The sequence below is a fragment of the Cebidichthys violaceus genome, unplaced genomic scaffold (assembly GCF_023349555.1).
Source record: "Cebidichthys violaceus isolate CVI_PGR_0920_01 unplaced genomic scaffold, fCebVio1.0.p SCAF_7, whole genome shotgun sequence".
Lineage (NCBI taxonomy): Eukaryota > Metazoa > Chordata > Actinopteri > Perciformes > Stichaeidae > Cebidichthys > Cebidichthys violaceus.
The window spans coordinates 4003826-4030487 of record NW_027176927.1 but is presented as its reverse complement, the minus strand read 5'-3'; the positions used below and the strand labels follow the sequence as shown (position 1 = coordinate 4030487).

The following is a 26662-nucleotide window of genomic DNA, read 5'->3' as shown; positions in this document are numbered from 1 at the left end:
AATGGGCTCACTTATGATATTAAGCTAAGTTGTACGGGGCGGGACAGTCATCGATTTTTAGCGCGTCGTGATTGGCTACTGGAAGACAGGCGCAGTCATACATTGGCTTCAATTTCGGCGTGGGCGGGGCCATCGGCGCTCGCGTGCAGGTATGAAGGGGAGATGAGAGAGGCGGTGCGTAAACAGAGTGGGCGAAGATGGCGTCGAGCAAGAAGAGTGGTGGGAGTAGCAGATTTGAGAAAAGTGTGAATGGAAGACGCTCGTCCAAACACAAAGAGGGTCCAGTGGGTGAGTTTGTCTGTACCGTGCCGACTTCCTTAAAGTCCCCCCCCCCCCCTCCCTGTCGCTTTCCCCCTTTTACTAACGTCCCCTTTTTGACGCTCCTGAGCGGTCACCTCCCGTTAGCCTGCGTTAGCATTTACAGTAGCTACACTCGGGTAGCCAAAATGAACGGCTAGGATTTAAGCCGCTGGGTCTGTCTCAGCTGCCTAGGTCCTGTGAGTATTTAACGACTTCATCACGAGAAAGCACTGATGAAATGTACATATATATAGACGATAGGCGTTACTGAAATAACTACAGTATGCGTTATGTGTAACGTCCTTGTTAGATGTAGCAGTGGTAGTAATGTAATTGCTGTAGCAGTAGACTTTAACTACAAATGTATGGCCAATGCTGTTTATCTAGAATTCACCTTTTCACATTCTGTGCCCCTAGTTTCAGCCGCTGACTCTGACAAGACCCACCTGAACAGGTACTCCAAACATAAACAAAAAGGGGGAGGAGATAGAGGGTAACTACATTAACACCCCCAAAGTGGGTCAACGGGGCATAAATCGATAAAGCAAATGGGGTCACTGGTGAAGCCGTGATCACTGCCTGGATGACAGGAGAGCAGGGACACATGGGCAGAAAGAAGAGAGCAGACTGAACAGGATGCTCTCTCCCTGCAAGCACTGTGGATCTAAACATTACTAAACAAAGTCCCTATTATGACCTATAAACTAGGCCGTAACTGGAACAATCCCACCATTTCAAAAGGCTTCCTTAACTTAGTTAGGAACCTAAAAATATGCCACCCAATGTCTGTGTTTTACCTGCCTATTTATGAATGGTGCTTTTATAATAGACTCAGGCCTGTGTAATGGGATTAGAAGAGTTTTAATCTAATCTTACTTGTCGTGTTACACTCAGTAATATTCAGACCTTAAAATCACATTCACAATTTTTCTTTTTCTCTAAATGCATTGCATTATAAAACTGAAGGGAAGCCCTATGCGTCCCATTTGGAGGGGTGGGGGGTAGAGGCTCATTGTTGAGAGCTTCCTGTTGTTCAGTTTGGCCTTGTGTGTTTGAAGGTGCTCTGTCTGGGAGAAGGGTCACAGCCTCCTTAACACGACACTACAGAGCCCCCGCTGTTGGCGCTTCCTCTTGCCTGTGGACTGCTCAAAGTTAGCTATTTTTACAGCCTGCTTCCTATAGACACATGGTGGAGTTTTACCTCTAACACTGTATGGACTCAACATATGACGCATGTTGAGACCTTCTACTTGCATAGGTAGATGTGGACTTTGTGCTGTGTCTGTTTAGGCTTGATAAATAGCAATTGTAAGAGAGCCACAAGTTAGAAACTACCTCTACAACATCACAGTTGATCATAATGACATTAAGAATTAGCTCAACATTAAACTAGACCATTAGACAAGCTCATCGTTTTCTGTGTGCGGAAGGACCAGCCTGACTGCTTTTTTCCCAAACAAATCAGGAGCCCACAAGACAATGTAAGTTCCAAATGTGATCCATTAACATTTAGAAAGTGCTTCATAGCACACATACTGCACCTCCAACAGGACTGCATGACTGTGTCAACTATATATTTTAATGACAGAAAATGTTCTAAATAACATGTTTATACCCCATCTGACTTGAGGTTGCACCAAGTGAGTTTGGCTCCAGATCTGCATCAGAATGTACTAAAAGATAATTGAATACAGATGACAGTTTCACAGATAAGTACTGATTAGTTTATGAGAAAATGGCTAAAAATGCTTAATGTTTGGGAATCAAAACGACAAATGGAAAATGCTTTTTATATACATCCAAACCAAACACCAGTCTTTTGTTCAATAACTTTTTCTTTAGTAACAGAATTTTATCTTGCAGCCAATAGGCCTTTATCAGCAGACCTGTTGATGTGTCACAGTTGGGAAAGTGTTACAGATAACATCAATGATGGTGTCATTCTATAAGTACCCCAGTAAGTCATGACTGAGTGAAATGAGCCAACACGCATAATACCAGGACCCTGAAACTAAAGGATATCATTATTGATTTTATTATTTACACCTGTGCATTTCCTGTTGTGACATGTCTAACTGTCTTTCATGAAATAAGCCTATATATATATATATATATATATATATGTATGTATGTATGTAGGTAGGTAGGTAGGTAGGTAGGTAGGTAGGTAGGTAGGTAGGTAGGTAGGTGTGTGTGTGTGTGTGTGTGTGTGTATATATATATATATATATATATATATATATATATATATATATATATATATATATATATAGATGGATATCTTTATTTTTGTGTATGCACATAACCTGTCCAACCCTCGTGGGTTTGTAAGACACCAAAAATACTGCTGCAGTGGACACACATTTCATTAAGTTCCATTTAATTACAAAGTGACGTGTTACTTCACCGCTCGATTTTAAACAAAACATTCGGCCTTCTCTCCCAGGCCTGGCAAATTAAATCTGCTACAAAAAAAGTTCCTTTGCTGAAGCACAACTCAGGTTTTTCATAGTCATCCAGCCAAAAGAAATCCACATAAATCATAAATGAAAGCAATTTTACTAAAGAGCACATCCCTTATGTCCTCGTAGATAGGACAGGGAAACATAAAGTTAAAATCTTTCATATTAAACAGAGATTTCAAACCCTTAGCCCAGGTATGGCTGCAAAATGTCCCTTTTGTAAATATCTATTTAATTATCCGATCAGACATCTTCAGAAGTCTATTCCAGTGTGGAAGCATTTGACACTTTTATGTCTGATGTATATAAAGAAGTAGTGAGACCAACAAGTGGGACTTTGGTGTCTGTGTCTCAGTATCCCTGGGTGTGTTTATCTCTTTATTTCTGTGAGTGGGCGAGGGGTCATGTGTCAGTCCTCAGAGTTATGGAACTGCCATCTGTGATATCGGCCAAGAAGTCGAAACTAAGGTCACATCCTCCAGTGGAATACATTTTCTGTATTACATTTTGTCCCTTTTTGTTTTGGGTCAGTACATGCTGTCCATGTTCTGCATTCATTGGCAAACAGAAGTATTTCTTAACAGCTGGAACACGGAGCACATTTTTGCTGCGTACTCCAACAACAAAAATATATGTTCAAAGGTGCTACATAAACATTGCTCAAAACACAAAAGTTTAACTAAAACATAGCACTTACATATTAGTGTCTTATTGTATTATGGCTATGAGCTTAATTAACTTAATTTGTGACCTAATTAAATATGCAATAAATGGAAATATCCACATCTGGAAAAAAATCCACCAATGTCTCTCTGTACATGATCTGCCAATTAGATAGAAGGTCACAGGGAGTTGCAAGCTGAACAGCCAATAGCAAAATAGCATCACAAGGAGAAAGTTAACTAGGACGGTGGTTGTCAGTGGCTTCCCGACCCTCCCCCTTTAAAAAAAGAAATAAGACATCGTGGGAGGAGCCAGAAGGAAAGAAAAGGACAACACATGACATCTGAGTAGAACTGGTTATGACAGCCTGACAGGAGAGGAGCCACATCCAATCGTAAAGATGATGCAGTGACAGATGGTGAAAGGGAGAACAACCAATCGGAAAGCTCCATCTCCTTCCTCTCTGCCATCCCTCTTTTTCTCTCATTCTCTCTTTCTTCTTTTCCATGCTCTCATTGCTTTCGTGGAAGAGAGGAGACAGACAAGGACAGAGGCTTAAAGTCAGATGCTGGTAAACACTTTTACTTTTTTTTTTTACTTTTCAACAGTTAGCTCATACCATCAATTATATGCTAAGCCTGAAGCAGTCTGTGGGTAGTTTTTTATACAAACTCAATTCACACTGCATGTGGGCCCCGCAGCAGTCGTTATGTGTCTGTAATGTCACTGGTGTTGGTTTGTTGTCCGTGACTTATTAATGCCTCTCATCCATCTTTAATGTGGAGAGGTGCAATTTAGTAGTTGCAGCGGGATTGCAGTTACCACTTGTGTCGGTAACACAGGAAGGGGTGATGCTGAAACACGGGTACTGACGCAACTAGACGTAGATATTTGGAACATTTGCTGATGCACAAAAGACAGAGGTGATGAGGCTTCAGGTGAGTCATGCTTTCCCTCTAGTGACTCCCAGAGGTGGTGTATCGACAGCTCGCCTGGCGTGAGTGTAGTGGCCGCTTTATTGTTTCTCCGTTTGAGGCATTATTCTCTGTCAGACAAAAGGTGAAGTCTTCACTGGGCCACGGCATGTTTGAGCTTTTGATTAGATTGTACTGGGTTCACATTACTGATCATTTGCTTAGTATTTGCATGTGATATACTCGCTGCAGTTACACAAGGGTGTAATGTGCGCCTGCTTCATTATCATTAAGCAAGTTTTAGAGCGGCTTATGCTGATCCAGGGGTCCATAAAGTTCATGCCGAGCTTACTCTGTCAACATATGGCCTGTTGGCGTTCCTGGCTGAGAGTTGTACCCACCGCTCCAATTAAGCAATGCAATTTTAATTTTGGCCGCTCGCCCAAACTGGTTCGACTGCTATTGTTGGTCCTGCAGCATGGCATGTGGGTGACGGCTTGACCACGGTAGTCATGTGTCCCTTATGGCCACACTGCTGCTTGTATTTATGCAGACAGATGCATGTGTATTTATAGATGTTCTTTGTGCATGTCTCTTGTAGTTTCCAGGTTTATGCTGACGTAATGAGTTTTTTTTGCACATAAAGTGACTGTTTCCTGTGTTGTCGGGTTCAGAAAATTCACAGTTGGTGTGTAATCCTCTGGTTCTTGTGTGTGTGTGTGTGTGTGTGTGTGTGTGTGTGTGTGTGTGTGTGTGTGTGTGTGTGTGTGAGCTGCTGATTTCTTTTGACGTAACACATACAAGTACTGTCTGCTTCTTCATTGATCTTTATGATGAATTTGTATGATTAATGTTTGAATAATATATCTGCAAAACTCCCAATGTCCTCAAGTTTTAGGCCTCCCCGATCCTTCTCTACTGCTACACCTCTGCAATCTTTGAGACGGAGCATGGAGGGAGGGGGGGCAATGAACCAGAGTCTGTTTGTATTCAGATCAATACAGTCACGACATCACAACCCACTTATTTGTACGCACCTTGCATAATGCTATATATTTTTTATGAGAGGTTTCACAGAGGCTTGATTACACAATTGCAGAAGCCTCATCACTGAGGAAAAATGCCAAAAACATGCCAAGCTAATTATGCAAAGCCACCCGGGTTTTAGTCAGTTGACAGGGTTTTTATTTTTTTATATAGGAAATTATATCTCTTCCCCTTTATGACCTCTGCCCTTTTTTCTTTATGGTATCTTTGTCAGTATGGTTCCAGTCCTGTGTTCAGACAGTTGCTGTCGTATATTCAGTTTGAAACTATATTCAGTTGTTGTCTAGTAATCATATATTATTATATATGATTATATCTATTGTATTTTCCTGCTCACTAGAATTCTGTAACGCAAAAAAAGAAAGCATGAAAGGGGGGTTCAAGGGAATTTGTTGTAGAATAACCGTATGAGCCCTCTATATAAACAGTTACTTTGAACCCAGCATGTGTAAACATGGTTAAAAGATCAGACCAGACAAGTACCAGGTGACCTGCCAATAGGAGAAGGAGGGCATGACCTGATGAGTCCAGATGTGTTTTGTATTGGTTCAATCAAAAGTGATTCGATTGGACTGTACCTTACGTCACAGCAGGGTAGGAAATTTACATATTTTGTAGGGGGCACTTTTGAACTTGTGAAAAATAATAAATATACTTATTTAGGCTTACAGTATATGAGCAATTGTCATCAAATGGCAATCATAAGACTATTAGGCAGTAGTCTACAGATTCAAAGTGTTTTCTTAGATTTTTTTAACAAAAAACAAACATATAACAATAAATCAGACAATCAGTCTGGTGCCAGCAGCCGCGGTAATTCCAGCTCCAATAGCATATATTAAAGTTGCTGCAGTTAAAAAGCTCGTAGTTGGATCTCGGGATCGAGCTGACGGTCCGCCGCGAGGCGAGCTACCGTCTGTCCCAGCCCCTGCCTCTCGGCGCCCCCTCGATGCTCTTAACTGAGTGTCCCGCGGGGTCCGAAGCGTTTACTTTGAAAAAATTAGAGTGTTCAAAGCAGGCCCGGTCGCCTGAATACCGCAGCTAGGAATAATGGAATAGGACTCCGGTTCTATTTTGTGGGTTTTCTCTCTGAACTGGATCCGTGATTAAGAGGGACGGCCGGGGGCATTCGTATTAAGAAGCGCTCCATTTATTTATTTTTTTAGAACGTTCGGTTCTTCACGCACAAGCAACATCAGTCAAGACGAAAATCAAAAACATTCTATGGGAACTGGACCGGGTCATATAGGCTACGATGTTTTTGACAAGTTCATTAAATTATCATTATTAGAGGAAATTATGGGGGCATTTGTTGCCCCTCTCCTAGTGATATCGGGGGCAAAATTATATTTCTTAGGGGCAGTTTTGCCCTCGTGTATTTCCGACGCTGCGTCACAGTCCACCAAGGGTATAAAGTCAGATGGTAGGACTCTGACACGTGGGATTCGTTGTAGCTTATCTCCGCTGGTTGCAACTGCATCTCTTCTCTTCATTTCGGCCGTAACATATTGGTGGTGTTTCTGCCACATCAAAGTAAAGTTATCAAAGACTAAGACAATAGATTCAAATCTAAGATTATAACTAGCACACGGTGTCAATTCTGTTTTAGTGTGGCATTTTTTTTCAAAGTCATGGGACAAGTTTATGTCAGATAGTGTTCCTTTCACATGGTTGAATCAATGTGAAATCAGGCCCCAAGATGCTTTTTTTTTTAGCTTTGCAACAATACATATTACTTGATATTGCAGATTTGTTCATGCTGCTTCTATATCTCAGGGCCAAGGAATGTCCCCTACATTCATTCACCACCACGAATATAACAGGGTTTCCTGTTTGCAGATGATTCGGCTTGTCATTGACGTGTTCAGGGGACATCAATAAGTAAATACAGTAGCCCTTTATAACTACATATTACCGCAGTTGTCATTTATTTCTGGCATGTTACAAGGCCCAACTCTGTAACATTTCAGGTGTGTTCAGATGAGGCATGCTTTCCAGTGCCACATGGAAGGAACGGCTTGGCAGCGTGCCTCACTGGATTGGGTTGTGTGTCCCTGACTTTTTTAAATGTATTTTTATCATAATCTAAGTCGGTAGCAGAGTGCTAAATGCTGAAGTGGACAGTGTTCAGGTTTGCCAAACTCCAAAACGTTTTGGAAGAAATCTTTGTGATATGATTCAATTATCCCTCGCTAAACCGTTAACATCATGGAAGAACATATAGAAGGGTGTCTTGCCTTGTAGGCTGTGGTAAGAAAGCGATCCCTGAAAGTGAAGTGAAGTGGAGTGAGGAGGCAAAGAAGTTGTCTGATTGATAAATGTCTCTTCCCAGATGTCAGGGGGTTGTGATTCCTCCCAGCAAACTAAAATCTCTCCCATTGCTTTTCCTGAAAAGCGGAATAATTGTACGATAAAGGCTCCATTATTTCTTTGACCCCAAAACAATATTTCACTTGTAGAATCTGTTCACTTTTTAGCGTGCATAGGCAATCTGGGCTGCACAAGATGTTGGTTTGGGGATCTGTGGAGAAACTATTGTGCTGTTTATTTTTTCTGTATTGCTTCATTGCACCAGCCTCAGTAGAAGTTTTAAGAGCAAAAGTTTGAGGATGGTTGTGTGCTAATTCCAAGGGCTCCTGATGTCATTTGGGAGGACCCGATCATTATCCATTATCTCCATAAATGTACTACAGCCCCGCAAGGAAATTGGTTAACACCCATCCATAACGAAGAAATAATTTTTCCTTCGCCGTGTCCGCTCCTCCCCTAAAATATCTAGTAGGAAAGCATTGCTGCCTCAGTTCTTTTTGCTTCTATTCTGTGTGTCCAACGGCCCCGCTCCTCTTTCCTCTGTCTCTCAGCGGGCTCGTCACCCTATACAGTAAGTACCTGCTCGTTCCCAGGCTTAGGTTTAGTGGAAACAGAGGTCTCAGGTGACTCGACAGAAGAGCTCAGCGCTTCAGTAGGAATCCAACCGGGACGTAGCACGAGATCTGTGTTATGCTGCAGTAGGGCAGGGGTATGGGCACACTTGATAAACAGACTCAGCTGTGTGTTGTCAGCTGTATTCCTCCCTTTGGGACTCTTATGTGAGTGTGTTTGTGTGTTTTCGTCAGTGTATGACTAATCTGTGTTTTTTTTTTCCTAGCAGCATGACGTTAGCAAAGGGCCTCTCTGCCTCCGCCTCCTGTTCCATGCATGTCTGCCTAGATCTCAGTGGATTTTGTCTGCTTAGCCGGGCTTTACATCATTTAATTGCAAAGGCCTGCTTAACTCGTTTCAATCAATGAACTTCTATACGCCGGGCTATGGGGGATTAGTTAATAGGAGAAAGAGAACATTATGTAGGATATATCCAATGATACCCCACTTTGTACAGTGTCTACATGCTAATAAGTGTGGGTGTGGCGCATAATGGGGATCAAGGTGTTTCTTTTTTATGCTTGCAGGACCAGATACCAGCTAACCACAGAGCAAAAACACTTTAATTTTACAATTTGAGTATGCATGGGGCTCAGGAAGGTGTTATTGGGATTCAAGCCCCTATGTCAGCAATCTGCCTAATGAAAAAAAGAATTTCCCCGCAAGAATACATAAAGAATCGCATGAAGAATTGTTCAACCTTCACTACATGCCACTGATTTCTGTTTCCACCTCTGCCTTGCTATTTCTATCTCACTGCTCTTAGTGATGGACACCAAGGCGGTGTTTGCGGCCCTGTACAGCGTGTGTGAAGAGAACGCCACCTTCTTCTCAGGAGGCACCAAGGGCTCGCAGGGCGATGCGGCCCGCCGGCTGGTGGACACCATGAAACTGATCAAGGAGCACGCTCGCAGTCTGGAGCCCGTTGTCTCTGGCTTCGCCGCAGTTTACCATCATTTTGACTTTGACCCACACATACCCGCCAACGGCTACCGCTCGCTGGTCAAGGTAAGCTTCGGGGATGTTTCGTGTGCGCGTGAGTCAGGTATTGGATCTTTTTGTCTGTGTTCTCATTTCAAACCTGTGTAGCTATGAGAATGATATGCCCCCATACCACAATATCGATGTTCTCCCGACACTGTGAGAAACTGCTCAGCAGCCCTGCTTGATATCGCTTTGTTTCAAGGGCGGTCCATTTGTATTACAGATTGATTTTATGCTGCAAATCAGGTTGGATAAATTCCTCCAGCTGCAGAATATCTACCCCTACTGTACCTACTGTACTTTATCTTCTACAGTTATTGATGAAACATCATGACCTTCAGTGGCTGCATTCTAGCAGAGCTCTCTTTTCTTGCCCCTTCTTACCCGTCTCATTCCCACAGTGCTACTCAGATTAATCTGTACGATCCTGCTGAAGCAGCAAGCCTTTCACATGCTCTCTTTCAGGCATGCTGTCCTACATTGTTCTTTTTTCTCCTCCTTTTTGCTCAACACTCTAATATTAATTACAATTTAAGCAGACCCGGTGGACATGGCTCTTTAATGATAGCACAATTAAGGAACTGGGAGTTTATTATAAGGCATAATACTATGCAGAAAATAAATACAAAACCCAAAGTTTATCAATCATTATCTCAAGAATACGATAAGACTTTATCCTTTTCTAGGTATTGCGCTGCTGCCTTCTCCACATCATCCAAAAGGGGCGCTACATCACCGCCAACCGCCGCAGCATCTTCTTCCGAGTAGCGCACAACGCGGGGGAGATGGAGGCCTACTGCAACGCTCTGTGCCAGCTGCGCGCCCTGCTCTACCTGGCTCAGCGCATGCTACACGACAACAGCCACGGCAACCTCTTTTTCCAGGATGAAAGTGGCCTCAGTGAGAGCTTTGTCCGCGAGTACTCATCAATGCACAAAGGCTGCTTCTACGGCCGCTGCCTTGGCTTTCAGGTGAGACGAGGCTTCGTGGTGCTGGGAGAGTGAGCGGGAAGAGCGAAAGAAAAAGGGGAGGCTTAGAAATAGCAGTGTCTCATGGTGGTCCTGAACTGTTTTTTTTCTTTAGGAAAAGCAAAAGTAGGAAGCTGGGAAGAAAGAAAGGCAGGAAATACTTAAATGTGCACAAAGGTTAGAGTTAGAGAGATGCCTCTCACAACAATGCAGAGAAAAGGGAAATTAAAGCAACCTCAAACTCACCAATTCTCACTTGACGCATACAGACACTGTAGTGAATGTACCAACATCTACAGTTCTGGCAAAGCTACACTTAATCTTACCGCCTATATTACATTCTGTAGCTCCAAATAAATTCTTTATATTTGTTATGTTAACAGGGCCTGTCATGTACAGAATAAAGCTCCCCACACAAGTCCACTAGTAGCCTGTCAATCAAAAGAGTATTCCATTTTGAACAAAGATGACAAAAGAAAACATGCAAGGGTCTAGTTTGTCACCAGGTCCTCAGACTAAAGGAATTGACACTGAAAAGAGAGCAAGATCAGTCCGAAGTGTGATGAGTTAAAGCCAGGAAAGCACTACAGACCTACAGATGACTCGTGCTGCCCAAACTTGCGGGTAAAAAGTAACGAGTAAAGGATTTAGAGGGGCAGAGGAGTGGCTTCTCTTTCCAGCCATAGTCTCTGTTCTTAGTTGAGCTTAACTAGAGATGCTCAACCCTCAGCAGACCGAGGTCAAAATCAAACTAAAGGGAAAAAATTATGAAACCTCCCTAGTACTGTCTGCATCAATGTATAATGTCTCAGACTCATCTGATATTCTGATATCCCATCATCTATATTTCACTCTCTGGTCGAATGACAGCAGTTTTAATTTTAACCTTTTTTTAGCCTCTTGTTTTTAAATGGACCATAGATTAGAATTTAAAGTCTGTCTCTGTTCTGTTTTTTTTGTCCCTCCAGTTCACTCCGGCCATTCGTCCCTGTCTCCAGACCATCGCTATTGGCCTTGTGGCCTTTGGCGAAAACTACAAACGCCATCAGTCTGGAATAGGTCAGCATCTTCTCATCATCCAGTCACTTAATTCTCATTCACAGATCGTACTCATCCGCACGACTCTTCCTCACATTGCTCCTTGGCCCCTGACTGTGTACCTTTTTGATGTTGTGTGCTTGAATTGTAGATGCTCTTTCATCCTTTGGAATCTCGAGGGTTAGCTGCTCTGCTTCTTCTATATTTCAGAATGTTTTGAACAAGCACACTGTTATGTACAGAGGCAAAGATGGAAGAACACACACACACACACACACACACACACACACGCGTAAATATTTAACATTCAAAAAGGAATCATTGGACTCTAATGGTTTCTTGTGCTCTGTGCTGCACCGCAGTGGAGGCAGGAGGTATTGCACCATATGGTGAGTGTACTTGAACCCTCTCACCGCTTCATCATAGTCCTCTGTAGTGAACACAGGCTACCTGGCTATATGACGAAGCTGCTTCTGTCTTACAGCTCCTAAGCTGCACTAGCTGTCCTGTGTCTGTTTTGTAGTTTAGTGGAAGTCTGAGTGGTCCAGTCATTGTATCTGAAAGGGCGATAGCTTCCCTTCTCTTTTCTGCCCGTCCTTCTTGCAGAGCATTAAAAGCAAGGTAGAATTTGACAGCAATATCCTGATGAAATGCTTTGGTTTCAACGTTAGCATTAGCACAGTGGGTCTGAAACATCTGTGTGACAATAAGCCAATTCACTTTGTTGAGTTTGATGCTTTTTTTCTCAATTAGGGCCTTATCTCTGATTCTTGACCATCTGCCTTTCCTTCCATCCTTTCACCTTCCTCCTTTTGCATTGTCAGCAAGTTTGTTTTTCTAATTTTATTGTTTTGTCCAGTCACTTACTGTGCTTTTCATTTTCCCTTCTTGTTCCTGCTGTCCCTCCTGTTTCTGTCTTTGTGAAATTGTTGTTTTCATCCCCTTTATTCTGAGCTTGTTTTTTGTACCAATCACTTTTTGTTTCCATTTTGACTTCATCCTCAACCACACACATTCCTCTTTTCTTTCCCTTTTACTTGTAACTTTTTAACTAATTCTATTTTTTTTTTCTTCCACTACCTCGGCTCTGGTGTGTCCTAACCTTTCATTGTACCCTCCTCATTGTGTTGACCGTCCTCCCTTCCCCCAGGCGTCGCAGCCAGCTCTTTCTTCACCTCGGGGAAGTACGCCATCGACCCAGAGTTGAGAGGGGCCGAATTTGAACGCATCACCCAGAACCTGGACGTCCATTTCTGGAAGAGCTTCTGGAACATCACTGAGACCGAAGTCCTGTCGGTGAGTAGACTTCACACACACACACACACACACACACACACACACACACACACACACACACACACACACACACACACACACACACACACACACACACACACACACACACACACACACACACACACACACACACACACACACACACACTCCTAAGACATCTGTAATCGACCCATGTTGTTACCACTAACCCATGCTCACAGAAAAGTTTTTTTCATTTTAAAACTGTAGCAAGAATATTTGACTTTCCTCTGGTAAAGGTACCTTTCTATCATTATGCATTTTGGCCTATAGGCCGTTAGCAATAATAGAGTGGAATTCAATTTATTAAATAGGTTTCATGATTTATTCATCCAGTTCCTCCCTCTCTCTCTCCAGTGGCCTGACTCGCTCTGTAACTTGCTCTCCTCTCTGCCTTTCTGTCTCAATTCTTTCCTGTCCATCTCTTTGTCTCTCTCTCTCTCTGTAAATCTCTTTCTTTTCTCTCTTCCTCCAGAGTCTTGCCAGTATGACATCCACGCAAGTGAAGGTGAACCGGGCTCTTTCCGTGCCCCCTGTGCCCTTTGACCTTCCCCTGATGGCCAACCACAGAGCATCTGTAACTATCGCTCCACCATCAGCACACATCGGCACCGCTCCGGTTCAGATGAGGCTCATCTCCTATGACTTACGTGAAGGACAGGTATCGAAATCGTTATTCTGTTCACACTGTCGTAACAGAGTGGAATATGCAATCATAAAAAAAAAATTAAAAAAAGCTTCATAATGTCAGATTTTATGCAAAACTAGATAGCGTTTGTCTTTTCTGTAAGTATTTCTGTCTGACCTAGTTTATGACGGTTTTCCGCTGGCTCTTTTTAAACCACCTTGCAATCATACAAATTCTTAAAATATTCCAACAATATATAATAGCATATCTGGTATTTTTCCGAGCAAAAGCAAACGACAGCGCCGACTTCTCCTCATGGACTTTATCCCCTTCGTTATCTCTCTCTCTCTCTTACTACTTCTCCATCATAGGTATCACTTTTTCTACTCCCTCCCTCTCGCCATCCGAACTTGCACTCCTCCTTTCTTTGTAGCTTAGCACACAACCAGACATAGCTATCAAGAAACACTTTCAGCCATTGATCCCGCTGCAACAAAAGAACAGTGTCTTTATTTTTTTTTAATGATGCCAAATACAAGCCTGCATCAGCGAAAACCTTCCCTCTCTGCCACAAGTTCCCTCCCTCCTTGTTTCTGCTAATGAATGGGAATTAGTGTGCGTTCATGCAGGCTCAGGAGAGGCTGGCAGCAAGCTTTTTGCAGAACAGCTAGTTAATCTTTCTCTCAAAAGGAGCCCTGTTGCTAACACTCGTAATAAGATATCTTGAAAATGAAAACAAGGCTGTGTTTGCAATAAACACACAGTCTGTGGACAGTTGTCAGAGCGGTGCAGATGTCACCATCTGTCGTCATGCGATATTCTTTCTCATTTGTACGAGATTCTTCTCATTTTGTTCATTCTTTCATTTTCCACCACCTCTCTGTCTCACTCTCTCCAGGACAGTGAGGCTCTGTTGTCTCTTGCTCGCTCTGAGGGGGGCGCCATCTCTCTGTCTCTGGGGCTGAAGACCAAGCGCCTCCCCTCGTCTCCCTCCCTCCTGATCCACTTCCATGGGGGAGGATTCGTGGCCCAGACCTCCAAGTCACATGAGGTGAGAAAAACAAAAGACGTACACATATTTATATAATGTAGTATTTTGACTCATGTTATTATGAAGTCACCCGTTGGTTTGTGGACTTCTGCATTGGCTTCCCTCTTCAGAACCAGAGGATGCTTCCTGTTATGGGACAGTATTTGACTTATATGTAATGTTTATAATCAAACAGCTGGTCAAAATGTGACGCCTACATATCCAAACGCTGACAACGCTACACCTCCACCATTAGACACCTGGACATTATTGACAAAGCACTCGTCCAGTTCACCTTCTCATCCCTTCAGTGCTTCAAAGTCTGGCTGTGTTCTCTCGCCAATTTAAGTGTTAATAGTTATTGTCAATAGTTTGACCTGTAATGATCCGTTAAGCTAATTAGTTTGTAATTCTTCCCTGATAACGTATCCCTGCTCCTGGTTCACACAAAGCTGGCTCCTCTCTTTCATGCAACTCGTTTCGCTTCCTGTCATTCACTTCTTCCTCATCCCTTTTTTTTCTTGTTTTCTTAATGAGGAGGAGCTGATGTCCTAGATTTATTATCTAGATCACTGTGATAGAAAAAGGGACACCAACACACACTCCCAAGCTTTGGCCTCATGTCTTTAAAATGATCTTTCTTGTCATTACTCCATAAAACACAGTTTGTGCCCCAACGTCTCCTTGTTAGTCCTACGCTGGTCATCAGGCTGCTTACAGCTACCACAAGACAGGGCTCTGTGAAATCGCCATGGACTTGGGCATCCTTTTGTAGCAACCAGAGGATGAGAGGGAGCAATCCGAGGCAGGGGTGATCAGGGCTGTCATGTTGAATTAAACAGAAAACTGTACAACCCCGCAGAGAAAGATTACCTTGGGGCCAGGCACTAATGAAAGACTTGTCACACTATCCTTCTCTCTTCTTCGCTCGCCTTTCTTATTACATCCTTTCTCGCAGTCTTTTTAATATCTCACAAAATCCTTTTTGTTCATTTAGTGTCCTTTTCTAACGTCTTCTTCCTGTCTTATTTGGGCAACATGGTCTCACCTCCTTCTTAATATTCCTAGATGCCTTCTGCTCTCTTAATCCCTGAGGCAAAGCCAAGAAAGAGACAGTAGAATTTTTTTTTTAAAGTTTCTCTTCGGGCAGAAGACCTTTGTACTTGTCGTATGTCCTCTAGTCCTGTGTCCTTGCCTCGATCCTGTCTGTCCTGACGTCTGGGTGAGATGGAGAGTTGGACTTCAGTGGCAGGAGCCTTTGGTGCTCTCTGGGCCCAATTATGCTGAGATCACAGGAATGGATGTGCTGGCATCTGTGCATTTAGCAACTTGGGCACGACCACACACACGCGAACGAACGAATGATCCCAGTAGAGGTATAAGCTTGCAGATTAACTGCTCTGCCTGTCTGAGAGTGAGTGGGACTGCAGCTCCCATTAATTCCTGCTTTGAGAACAGATCTGGGACTTTCTGAATTGGTGTTTTTCCTTTTTGTGTGTGTGTGTGTGTGTGTGTGTGTGTGTGTGTGTGTGTGTGTGTGTGTGTGTGTGTGTGTGTGTGTGTGACATGAGTTTCCTGAGTCATCGTGTAGAATTAACCAGCCTTGGTCCTAGTCCAACAAAAACACACACACGAACCTTTTTTCTGCCCTGTAGGCCATTTGTTGTGATCCCTTTGCTCCTTTTATGTGACTGACACAGCTGTCCATGGACTCTGGTATATATTGACACTCACTGGCAACAATGGCTGTTGTTTGCACACACACACACACACACACACACACACACACACACACACACACACAGAGTAAGATTTGTTGTGACAGGTAGGGCTTAAAGACAGCGCAGCTGACTGCTGGAGCTGCTACTTTGTTTTGTTTTTTTCATGCTGAATCACTGTAGGTGAAGTAACATACACTCACTCACTCACACACACACACACACACACACACACACTGTGCTTTTCCTGGCATTGTGAGTGGATGGAGAGCTGTCGCTTTCACCGCCAGCCCTGTCACAGCGAGTCAAAAAGGTGTTGGGAGAAGATAAAGACGGAGGAGGAAATGACGAATGCTTTGTGGAAGGAATATTTTGTCGTGACAATTTTGGATGCCTTTGCAAGGTCACTGCATTGCAGTTGTGAAGCACTTGCCTTAGATTGGCGGGAAGAATTGGAAGAATAGTAAAAACACTTATCCTGACTATAGCAACAAGGAAAAGTGAGACACTCTGTATTCTGACAGAGTTGTTTTTGTAGACGATCCCTGTAAATCCACACCATCCCCTTGTCTTAGTCTTTTTTCCTTTTGTATCCAGCAAACTAGGACATGTGGGCACCTTTGGTTATTGCTCTATGAGAAGGAACAGAATGAAGGTGACTGGGATGGCAGCGCTCATTCTGCCTTCGTCTAGACGGTAAATCAGAAAGCAGACAGATGACTTCAGAGGGACATATTATTTTCATAACTTTTTATCCTTTTCTTTTTGATGTTCACCCCCACGTGCCTCTCTCACCCCCTCTTCACACTGTTCTTTCTCCCGCTGTCTGCCTCTCTCAGTCTTATTGTGGCTGCTGTTATGTCTCATGAATTTAATGTAATATATTCACTGTGAAACAGGTTGTTTTTTTTCATTCATAAATTCACGCCTCCATACCCATGTCTTCTGTCTGGTGCAGCCCTATCTGAAGAGCTGGTCCCAGGACCTTGGTGTCCCCATACTGTCAGTGGACTACTCTCTGGCCCCCGAGGCCCCCTTCCCAAGGGCCCTGGAGGAGTGTTTCTACGCCTACTGCTGGGCTCTGAGAAACCACCACCTACTGGGTACATACACGTCACACATCATTGATGGCTTTTTTTTTAAGCTCCCCTGTACATTTTCTATTAACTTTTGAACTAATAAGACCCATACATGCAGTTGAAATGCTAAATAATTAGGCAGGTTAAAGAAAGTTGGTTTATTAGAATGAATGAGCAGATAAAACTTGCTGCTTTCAGAGTGAAGGTGTCCTGTGGACTGCCTCAGTAAATCCCTGCCTAGGTTTACCCATTCCCTGTACCTCTTTAGAGGATTCATTCATCACTTTGAAAGTAATCACGCTGCAGCACATAGTCTTGCACTCTATCCGTTGTTCTGCAATATCACACAAATTGTGATGCTCAATATTCAGGCAGACAACAAAAGACATCTGGTCGGTTTGGGGTACACCCGCCCGCTGAAGCACACTGTGTCAAATTAACAGTGATCGCAGCACAATATGTTCATGTTGTAGTACAAGAAGACAATACCGCGGCCATGAGGCTGGCAGCGAGTCAACACCCCCTCAACGTCACATATTCAGCAGTGGTATGGTGGAGAAAAGAGATCCTGTCTGGATGTGTGTCACGTTGCTTTTTCTTGCACCGCAGTAGGTTTCACATAGTCTCAGAAAATGCAGTTTTTTTTGTATTGCCTCTGGCTACACCATGGCCGGAGGCATTATATTTTCAGATTGTCCATCCGTCCCATTTTCCATTCTCGATATCTCTGTTACTTCTGGCACAAACATCCTCTAATGAGGTTTTGGTGGTCAAAGGTTAAGTTTACTGTGACCTCACGAAGCACGTTTTTGAACAGATGTAAACTGCAAATTGGCGGAGGCATACTTTACTTTAACTGCCAGGGCTAATTCTAGTTCTGCCCAGTCTCTTTTTGTTCTGTGTTCCAATTTTCTTTTTCCCCTTTTAATTACTATTTTTTTTTCCCTTTCCTTCTTTTTCTTCACCATCCTATTTTTATCCCTCCAGGCTGGACCGGAGAAAAGGTGTGTCTGGCTGGTGACAGTGCGGGAGGCAACTTGTGCGTGACGACATCTATGCGCGCTGCTGCCTTCGGTGTGCGGATGCCAGATGGCCTCGTCGCAATCTACCCAGCTACCCTGCTGACTGCCTACGCTTCGCCCTCCCGTCTGCTAACACTTATAGATCCCCTGCTGCCGCTCAGTGTGCTCTCCAGGTGTCTCAGCGCCTATGCAGGTAGGAGTGCGTGTGTCTTTAGAAAATATCGTGTCTGGATTCTTCTTTTATCTGGTGGAGTTGAGAATTAAATTTGGATCTGTTGTCCTTGATTTTCTTTCTTTCAAACATCTCTGCATGTCTCTGCCGTCTGCTGCTCCACATCATACATAATGGTCTTTACCGTAGTTATAGGTTTGTTAACAATAATAATGCTGAGTTGCAACTACTTGTCATATATGATGAAGTTAAGATGTTGTTTTTTCTTTCCAATCTATTCCATTTGATTAACTAGCTAATGTAAAAATTTATAAAAAGCCCAAAGTGATGCCTTAATATTACAAACCAAGTCTGGCCAGCAGCTAAAACACAACGTACAAGTACTCCGTTTATTATATGAACATTGATGAGCAATATTGAAATAGATATCTGTGTCGACTTATCAATTCAACCACTGTCTACACTGCCAGTCTTTTTAGATTTAGGACGGTAATAATGATCATATTAATCATAAAACTGTTTTGCTCTCATCTTGGATCTCACTGTTGTCACAATTCCTCATGTACTACATGATGTGTATAATATTAAAATAAATGTAATCATAAATCTTTATGGATTTTATTCTAGTTGTGTTGCATCATGTCTGAAAAACTTTCACTGACAACAGCTCAACTTATTAGCATATAGATTGTTTTTCAAGCATTAATGTATGTAAGAAGCAGGAGAAACTTTTGATAAATTGTTGTCGGACAAAAAGAGGAGGACGGTGGAGGGCTAGTAATTGTCCATCTATGCCAAATGACTGAACTAAAACACTAATCATTTTCTATTCAGTCCTTCTGTCATCACTATGCATTGCTGTCTGTGTTGTAGTGTTTAACCCAATGTCAGCGGTTTTCTTTACTATTATACGTTTCCCATCTCCTCTGTTACTCATTCATGCTTATTCGAGAACAACAAAAGCACTTAAATCTCACTTGTTCATCTATCTTTCCCCACTAATCCTCTTTCCTCCACGTCTCCTGCTCCAGGCAATGAGCCGCAGACGGAGTTGCAGGTAGAGAAAGCGAGCGCGCTAAGCCTGGTGAGGAGAGACACGGCGCTGCTGCTCAGAGATTTCCGACAGGGCGCCTCCAACTGGATCCACTCTCTGCTGGATTCCAACAGAGCTGCCTCAGCCTCCCCCAGCACAGCTGCTGAGACGCCACCAAGAGCCACTGGTAAACGTGTGTGTGTGTGTGTGTGTGTGTGTGTGTGTGTGTGTGTGTGTGTGTGTGTGTGTGTGTGTGTGCGCACACACACCGCCCACGTTTTCAGCATCTTTATTACACCAATTATGAGAGCAACAACATCAACTACCCCAAAGTTCATTTACAGCCCATATGGTGGAGGTTATTGAGATGGATCTCCTTTATTCCGCGTTCAACTAATCCATTATTGCTTTATCCCACCTTTTGTTGCGTAACACTGCTGTATCCCATTCATATCAATTCACCTCTTTGGAGCAGCAGGGCTGTGACAGTAATTGTTAATTGTCGCCACCGTAAATCCGGTGGCGAATCGTAATTTCCCTGGTGTCCCTTTAGCGAGGTGACACCACCCACAGCTGCAAGTCCAAACTGATGATAATGTCATAGGTGGGTCTGCATTATTAAAAGGCCATCATGGCGCTGAGATGTCCCTTATTAAAGAGATAAGAGATCGGGAGCGCTTTGGGAAGAGAACAGCAATGACGACTCTCACAGCTGTGTTTTGACGGCTCGGGGGCGGGCCAATGATATCACCATGACAGCACTGTTTAAATATCCTCCACCCACTTCCCCCTCTCTTCTTTCTGATATAGCCCAATTTGCATTTTAGGCTTTTAGCTTTTGGCTGTCAACCAGAGGACATATGATAAGTGGAAAGGGAAGAATAAGGGATTGTGTAGTACTGTGTGTACTTTTTCCTGTCCTCTAGCTGCTGTTTGAGCCTGAGTCTGTATCCTTTACACATCATATACCGTACATTGTGTCATTAATGGTTATTTTTAAATGTTTGTTTATCTCAAACATTTAGATTTTTCTTTTGTTAAATGTCTCAATTTCCCCCTGTCTCCATCTTTTCTTTTTTTTTTTAGACACAGTGAGGAAGAGCATTTCAGAGGCGTCCATCTCTTCTCCTCACGCCGACCCCCCCGTAGCCTCAGATACCTCAGAGTTCCCCTCCAGGAAATTATCTGTGAAGAGCCAGACTTGCCAGGACTTGGGATCCCACAACAATTCTACATCTCATAGTGCACCGCTGCTCTCCGAGCGCACTGTACGTCACATGTTTACGTTGAGATTAGCGTGCTCTCAGCTGATGCTCTTGTCTAGAAGAAACTAACAGCCTTAAAATGGCTATGGGCTGTTGCTTAAAAGAACACTTAGCTGTTAGTAGGGATTGCTGAGGGAATTTAACCTGCATTGATTAAAAGATCTGTAGTTTAATAATAACTTTTACACAATTGCAGTGAAGAGAAAACACACCAGCCTCCCCCCGATGATCAAGTTATCTCTGCTTTCATACAGCTCGCCTTTAAAATGATTTAGCAGCCAGCTATAGCCTTTTTAAGAGGCGGAGCAGTTTATCAGCATGGAGATATTTTGGCCCTCTATCATACACCGCTGTACACCCCGCAGTGATGTGCATGTTTCATCTCGATGAACTCAGCTGAGATTATGTCACCCGTGCCTCATAAACAGATCTGGCTGTAAAATGCTGACTGAATATCAAAGCTTTTTGGTTGCACGGCTACCAGCAAGGTATTGCAGATTATCCTCGCATGTATTTTCACACAGGCAGACTGGATTAGTGGCTGGCTTGGGGGGGGAGGGGGGGGGAGGGGGGGGGGGGGGGGGAGAACCCAGTAGGGGTGACGCAAGATTTTAAATATGCTTTTCCTCATTGAAATTGGGATTGTGCAGCCAAGACTCTCAGGCACCGAGCCAAGGTTTTTCGAAGAAGGACAAAGTGCTGTTTGTGTATTTGTAATCAAGTTTGCCCGTCTACTATTTTATGCCTTTCTTCTTATGTCCTTGACATTACTTTCTCCTTCGACTTTTCCTGAATCATTTCTCATCTCTTCTTTTGTAGCCAGAAGATGTGAATTTCTTCCTCTCCAAGGATGCACACCCCTCCATGTCCAGGGACCTGTTTTCAGTGGCCATACCACCCCCTGTCGGAGAGGAGGGATCCGAGGTGGAACACCCAAGGGAGTTCCCCCTGGGGTTCGAGCCGCTGCGCTCAGAGCAGCTATCTGAGATGAGGATGCAGAGCTCTCCAGTGGTCAAGGATCCCTTCTGCTCTCCTCTGCTGGCTCCTGATAGCCTGCTGAAAGGGCTGCCACCTGTACACATAGTGGTAAGATGAAGCAGCAGCTTAACTCTAGTGTAGGGAAATTGGAAAGTAGGGAATTTATACAGTTAAATACAGTTTAATGGTTGCTCACTCAACTCGAGTGTTGGGTAAGCTGTCAATAAGTGCATTAAAGAGCGTTTGAGTCCTTCTAACTGTCTACATTTGGTTGCCTGTGTAATCCTCTATGAGAAAGCTAATCGTTTTTTATGTTTCTTCATCAAGTTTAGCAGATACTGTAAGTTGAAGCCTGCTCTCTCAAGGGTGTTAATATGAAAATGAATAAGTTGGTGCTGATTTTAAAGTGGCTACACTGAGTCAGCGAGAATGTAGAAAGCGGGGACAAAAGAGACTGGGATGCTTGGCTTCCTTTTCTTCAGCCCTTCATTAAGATTCTTGACATGTCTGAAGGGAATCCTAATTTGCTTTTCACTTCCCCCCCCCCCCGCGCTTGTTTCTCCTCTGTCCCCTCTCAGGCTTGTGCATTGGACCCCATGCTGGATGACTCTGTGATGTTTGCCAAGCGTTTGAGGAACATAGACCAGCCTGTCACTCTGTGCGTGGTGGACGACCTCCCCCACGGCTTCCTCAGCCTATCGCAGCTCTGCAGGGAGACGAAGGAGGCTGCCAACGTCTGCGTGGAGAGAATTCGCGCCGTCTTCACCCAGAAGGACACGCCCCCGGAGCCACGCAAGCACCGCAAGCTGGAACGGACCGATAGGGGTGTGTCAGCCTCTTCTGGGGAAGCCGGGTCTCTCTTGAACGGCTCCATTGAGGGAGGGGAGCTTGCTGTTGGGACGGGGTCTAAAATTGCTGACGGGGAGGGCTTAGTTGCTGTGGCAGCCCAGAACAACACTGACGCTGTTGGTATTGGGCCGTAACTACGGTTAGATAAAAAACTGCAGTTGACCCTTAGAGTGAAGAGAGACGAGAAGAGAGAGTAAATGAAAGTCAGACAAATGTAGGAGGGAAGGAAGGAAGGGAGAGAGAGGGAGGGAGACAGAGAGACAGAGAAAGCGTCCTGAAAACAGATGGGGAGAGGGCAGCAGTCTAGGTGAATAGTTTTTAAGAGACAAAACAAAACAGAGGAGCACTGAAATACATCTTCCTCTGCTTAACCATTCTTGCCACTTGTTTGTGCTCCATGATGCACTGACGCATGGCAGACAAAATGAAAACACCCACAAGAGACAATCGTGTTTTTAGAATAAAATGGTAATTTAGCAGCTTCTTAGATCAAAGACCAGCACTCGCCCACACATGCAGCACACATACTGGATAGAGTAGCAGCGCATAAGATACTTAAGACGACGCCTGAATGGGAGATTCATCTCGGACAAGGCAGTCATTTGAGGCCCTAATCGGATAGTGGTAGGCACGCTGTATGCTTATGGAGCCATCCCCATCAAAATGGCCACTTGTCCTTTAGGGAGCCGCTCTAAATCACGCTTAATAACTCCACATTGTGTTCTCCATTGCGCCAGTTTGGAAGTCAATACAGCTCACTTTGTGGATAGTACCTCTGTTGACTCTCCTAAATCAAATTACATCGCTAAAACAGAACCGACTGAACGGCTCCAAACTGGATGAATTGATTCACTTGTTTCTTGAGATTGTTGCAGTTTTTAATCATATTATTAACCCTATGCAGTAGTAATACTTTAGTTATTTATACCTTCTTTTTTTTTTTTTTTTTTCCCCTATTCCTGTGTTTAAATCCTTCAATCATAGCAGGTTTGTTTGTTGATTTGTACACCATACTGTTTGTAATCTTTTGCTATTTATTCCACATTTTTGAATGTGCTCAATATTTACCTCTGCTTTGGCACGGCTGCTCCGACATCCTTGGCCCTTCCATTTACACTCAAATCCTCCTCCCAGTAATGCATACTGATGGGATAGAGGAGAATATGTAGAATATCACACAGGGACGCGGGGCCCTGTCTAGACGCTGCTCGGTGCTTTTTGTATTGCTGATATAACTAATGCAAAGATTGCATTTTATTAAGAGCTACAGTGAAATGTGTGCAGATGCACTGAGCTGTGTTATTTTGTGAAGAGTATTTACTTTAGAATTTGGGTCCCATCTTCATAAGTCTTTTTAAGAGCAAGCATCGCTCTCCGATGTCTGAAAGACGCTAAATGTTTAAATTGTTTTATTTCAATACTGGAAAGAATCGGTCTAACATTCTCCTTCAGCAGAACTAATGTTTGAAGGAAAAGCACACCAAAAGCCCTCAGTTATCGATACACATTCTGAACTCCAATGCACTGATTTGAGGTTGTCCCCGTTCCTCGCTAGGAGTTTTTGTTCACTCGCTCTGCACAATATGCAGTGAGTCAAAGTACCACTTCTCTTGAGTCGGGGGATTTCCTGCCTGACAATCTTGTTTCTTCAAATCAAATGCTTTTAGGCAAAACTCTAGGAAAAGAGATTCCATGTGAAAGCCACTGAACTTGTATTTGGCCAACTAAACGTGGCCGGTGAACCAGATGTATTTTTCTCCCCACCATCACATACCTGAGGCCACTCCTCTATGGGTGTTTCCTCCAAAAGCACTTTGAAGTACACAAAAAATGTCCTTCGGAGAGTCAGTCCCTCTCAGGTCTAACTAAATATAGATGCCAGCGACGCTGTCGCTGTCCTGCCCTTCCCTGGTAGCAGAGCTGAGGTTGCCAGGTCTGTAGAGAAGGATGCTGGGTGATGAATAGGGTTTAGCTGAAGCTCTGAGTGCAAAATCCTCTCCCCGTAGAAGAGCAGGATTTTTAAGCAGCAGAGTCATGCTACGGGATTAGACCGTGCTCAGTTCTGTCAGCTCCGACTACTTACTGCAATATTTTTAGTCCGATTGATGGAGAGAACCAGGGCCGTGAAGACGGAGAAAGTAATACTCTCATCCTCTCGGAAATACTGGGCCGACGGTTGGTCTTGCTTTACTGGTCGCTGCTTATGCTCACTCTGCACTTTTGCAGTAGTTTGTCGATCTGTGCAAATGTATTTAAAGTTTGTATACGCGTCATGTTTTTAGTTTTTTTTTGTTTTGGTGCCTGTATGTGAGGCTCAAGTGGAGTCTGTCTGTACACATTCACATGATCACACTAGTCTCTCATTGGTGTGTGTGTGTGTGTGTGTGTGTGAGAAACATGAGCTCAGAAGTGAGCGCGTCCTCTTTGTTTTGTGTGTTCTGTTCACATAAAGAAAGGAATGACACTTTACAGTCAACAGACTACCCATAGTATTAATCATCTCCTGTTGAGAGCAACCTCAAGCCGCTGTGGCACATTTTCTGTCTGTGGTGTATATATCGACTGGACTTTTTAAATCAACCCTGAAAACGCCCCCGCCTATGAAGCCCCGCTGGGCTGATTGGTTGTTGGCACTGTGTTGTGTGAACTTTAATATGTGAGCTGTTAGAAAACGTAGAAGAAATGTGTCAAATTCACCCACTTGCTGTTTATTGGATTCCGTATGCCTCTTACCCTCGATGACCACTCGTGCGTCAGGCTAACCTGACTGCAGGTGATGTACCAGAGAGCCCGTCTGGTGTTGTGGACAAATAAGTTTGCAATGTTAGCTTTTTAGTTTTTTGCAGATGCATATATGCTTCCTGCAGAATAGAGCTAACATGTATGATTCAGTATGGTTTCAGTTAGTGTTGCTGCTTTATCCGTGTCTAATTGTTGAGCCACAGACCAACTTTGTATCTGTAAATGTCCTTGTGAGTGCAAACTAGTTCTAGTTCAGTGTTTGTTTGTTTTTTTTGTCTTTTTGGTTGTTCAATTATCAGGTTGTACAGCATACCTCCAGTTTTACTCTTCAGAAGCTCTTCTCACGTGAGGTTTTCTTTGCCTCAGGCTGATTTTGTTGAAGTTCAATGCAAAGTACAATGCTGCTAAAGATTATGAGCAAACTGCCTCCACATTTACAGTAAAACTATGCAGTTACACACCAGCATCACACCATCTCTTCACAGTGTCAGAAATGCTGTGGTGCCATTTATTGTCGTGCAATGCGTTTGAATCACCTTGAGGTTGGATTACATAGTTGGCGTACCAGCCTGTAAACCACGACACTTGTTTTAAACTTTTTAAACCGCATTCTTTGTACATCAATGCGTCTGTGCGACTGACCTCAACCACTTGTTTACTATTGGTAAATACTCATTTGATCCTAAATGTATTGTTAGTACTGAAACACAACCAAAGACTGCAGCCTCAGTCTTGTAACAGATGTGCTGTTCTTGCCGTTTAGCGTTTGCCGTTAACTGGTATCATAAAAAAAATGCAGGTTAGTCAGTGCCATAGCCTGTCTGCACTCCATATGTAAATTGCTCCACACTGTAAAATGTAATTCTGATATAGATTATGATAAGCCTTTAAAAAAAAAAAGTAAAAGTAAAATAAACAATAACACGCCATGGACTGGAAACAAAGATGTTGTAAGTTTACTTGTTTTTGTTTTTTAATTTTCATTTATTCAAAACACCACAAGTGCAAACCTGTGAATATAAAAATAATGTATATTAATCGATATGTGATTCATGTAGATATTTTTACTTTCAGATTTGTTAATCAGATTGATTATAGATTGGTGGATTTGACTGCATTTTCATTGCAGGTTTCATTCTACAAAGTGGTGTCTGATTCGCCACAAAGTAGGCTGGTTTCTTCCTTTTTTGTTGATTTTTATCTGAATAAATATATTCTCCCATGAACCTGCTGTTGTGTTCATGAATCAACCCGTTCATTGATCCCACTAAAGGTTAACTAAAAGTCATTAACAATGAGAAATAGTGCTGGCATCTCTGATGGCTTTTGATTTTTATTTGTGAGTACCTAAAACTCTTTATTTAATTTTACCCAAATCTTGATTAAGTCGGGGCATTGGGGAAAGGTCAACTACTAGGTGGACCTTTTTATTAAACTATGAAGTGTCAGATCAAATAAAAATAAAAAACACGATGTAGAGAGCGCTGTGATATTTATCATTTCTCTACACAGAGATGGAAAGTAACCAAGAACT

The 26662-nt window shown here is 43.2% G+C and overlaps 1 protein-coding gene across 5 annotated transcripts; it reads left to right on the top strand.

Moving 5' to 3' along the window:
* The first annotated feature begins 193 nt into the window (after positions 1-193).
* lipeb (lipase, hormone-sensitive b) lies at positions 194-26354 on the top strand. 5 transcript variants are annotated; one of them, XM_068735300.1, is made up of 15 exons: positions 194-288; positions 718-754; positions 3956-3996; positions 9075-9316; positions 9979-10263; positions 11229-11319; positions 12449-12594; positions 13088-13273; positions 14139-14291; positions 16947-17091; positions 18055-18282; positions 19293-19481; positions 20381-20562; positions 21379-21645; positions 22116-26354. In XM_068735300.1, exons 1-15 carry the CDS (start codon positions 198-200, stop codon positions 22518-22520), a joined length of 2688 nt encoding a protein of 895 aa, XP_068591401.1. In that variant the 5' UTR covers positions 194-197; the 3' UTR covers positions 22521-26354. The 5 variants fall into 5 exon arrangements, with proteins under 5 accessions (XP_068591401.1, XP_068591396.1, XP_068591397.1 ...); XM_068735297.1 differs by lacking the exon at positions 718-754 and adding an exon at positions 11661-11687 and having other exon boundaries at positions 252-288; XM_068735295.1 differs by lacking the exons at positions 718-754; positions 3956-3996 and adding an exon at positions 11661-11687.
* The last annotated feature ends 308 nt before the right edge of the window (positions 26355-26662 follow it).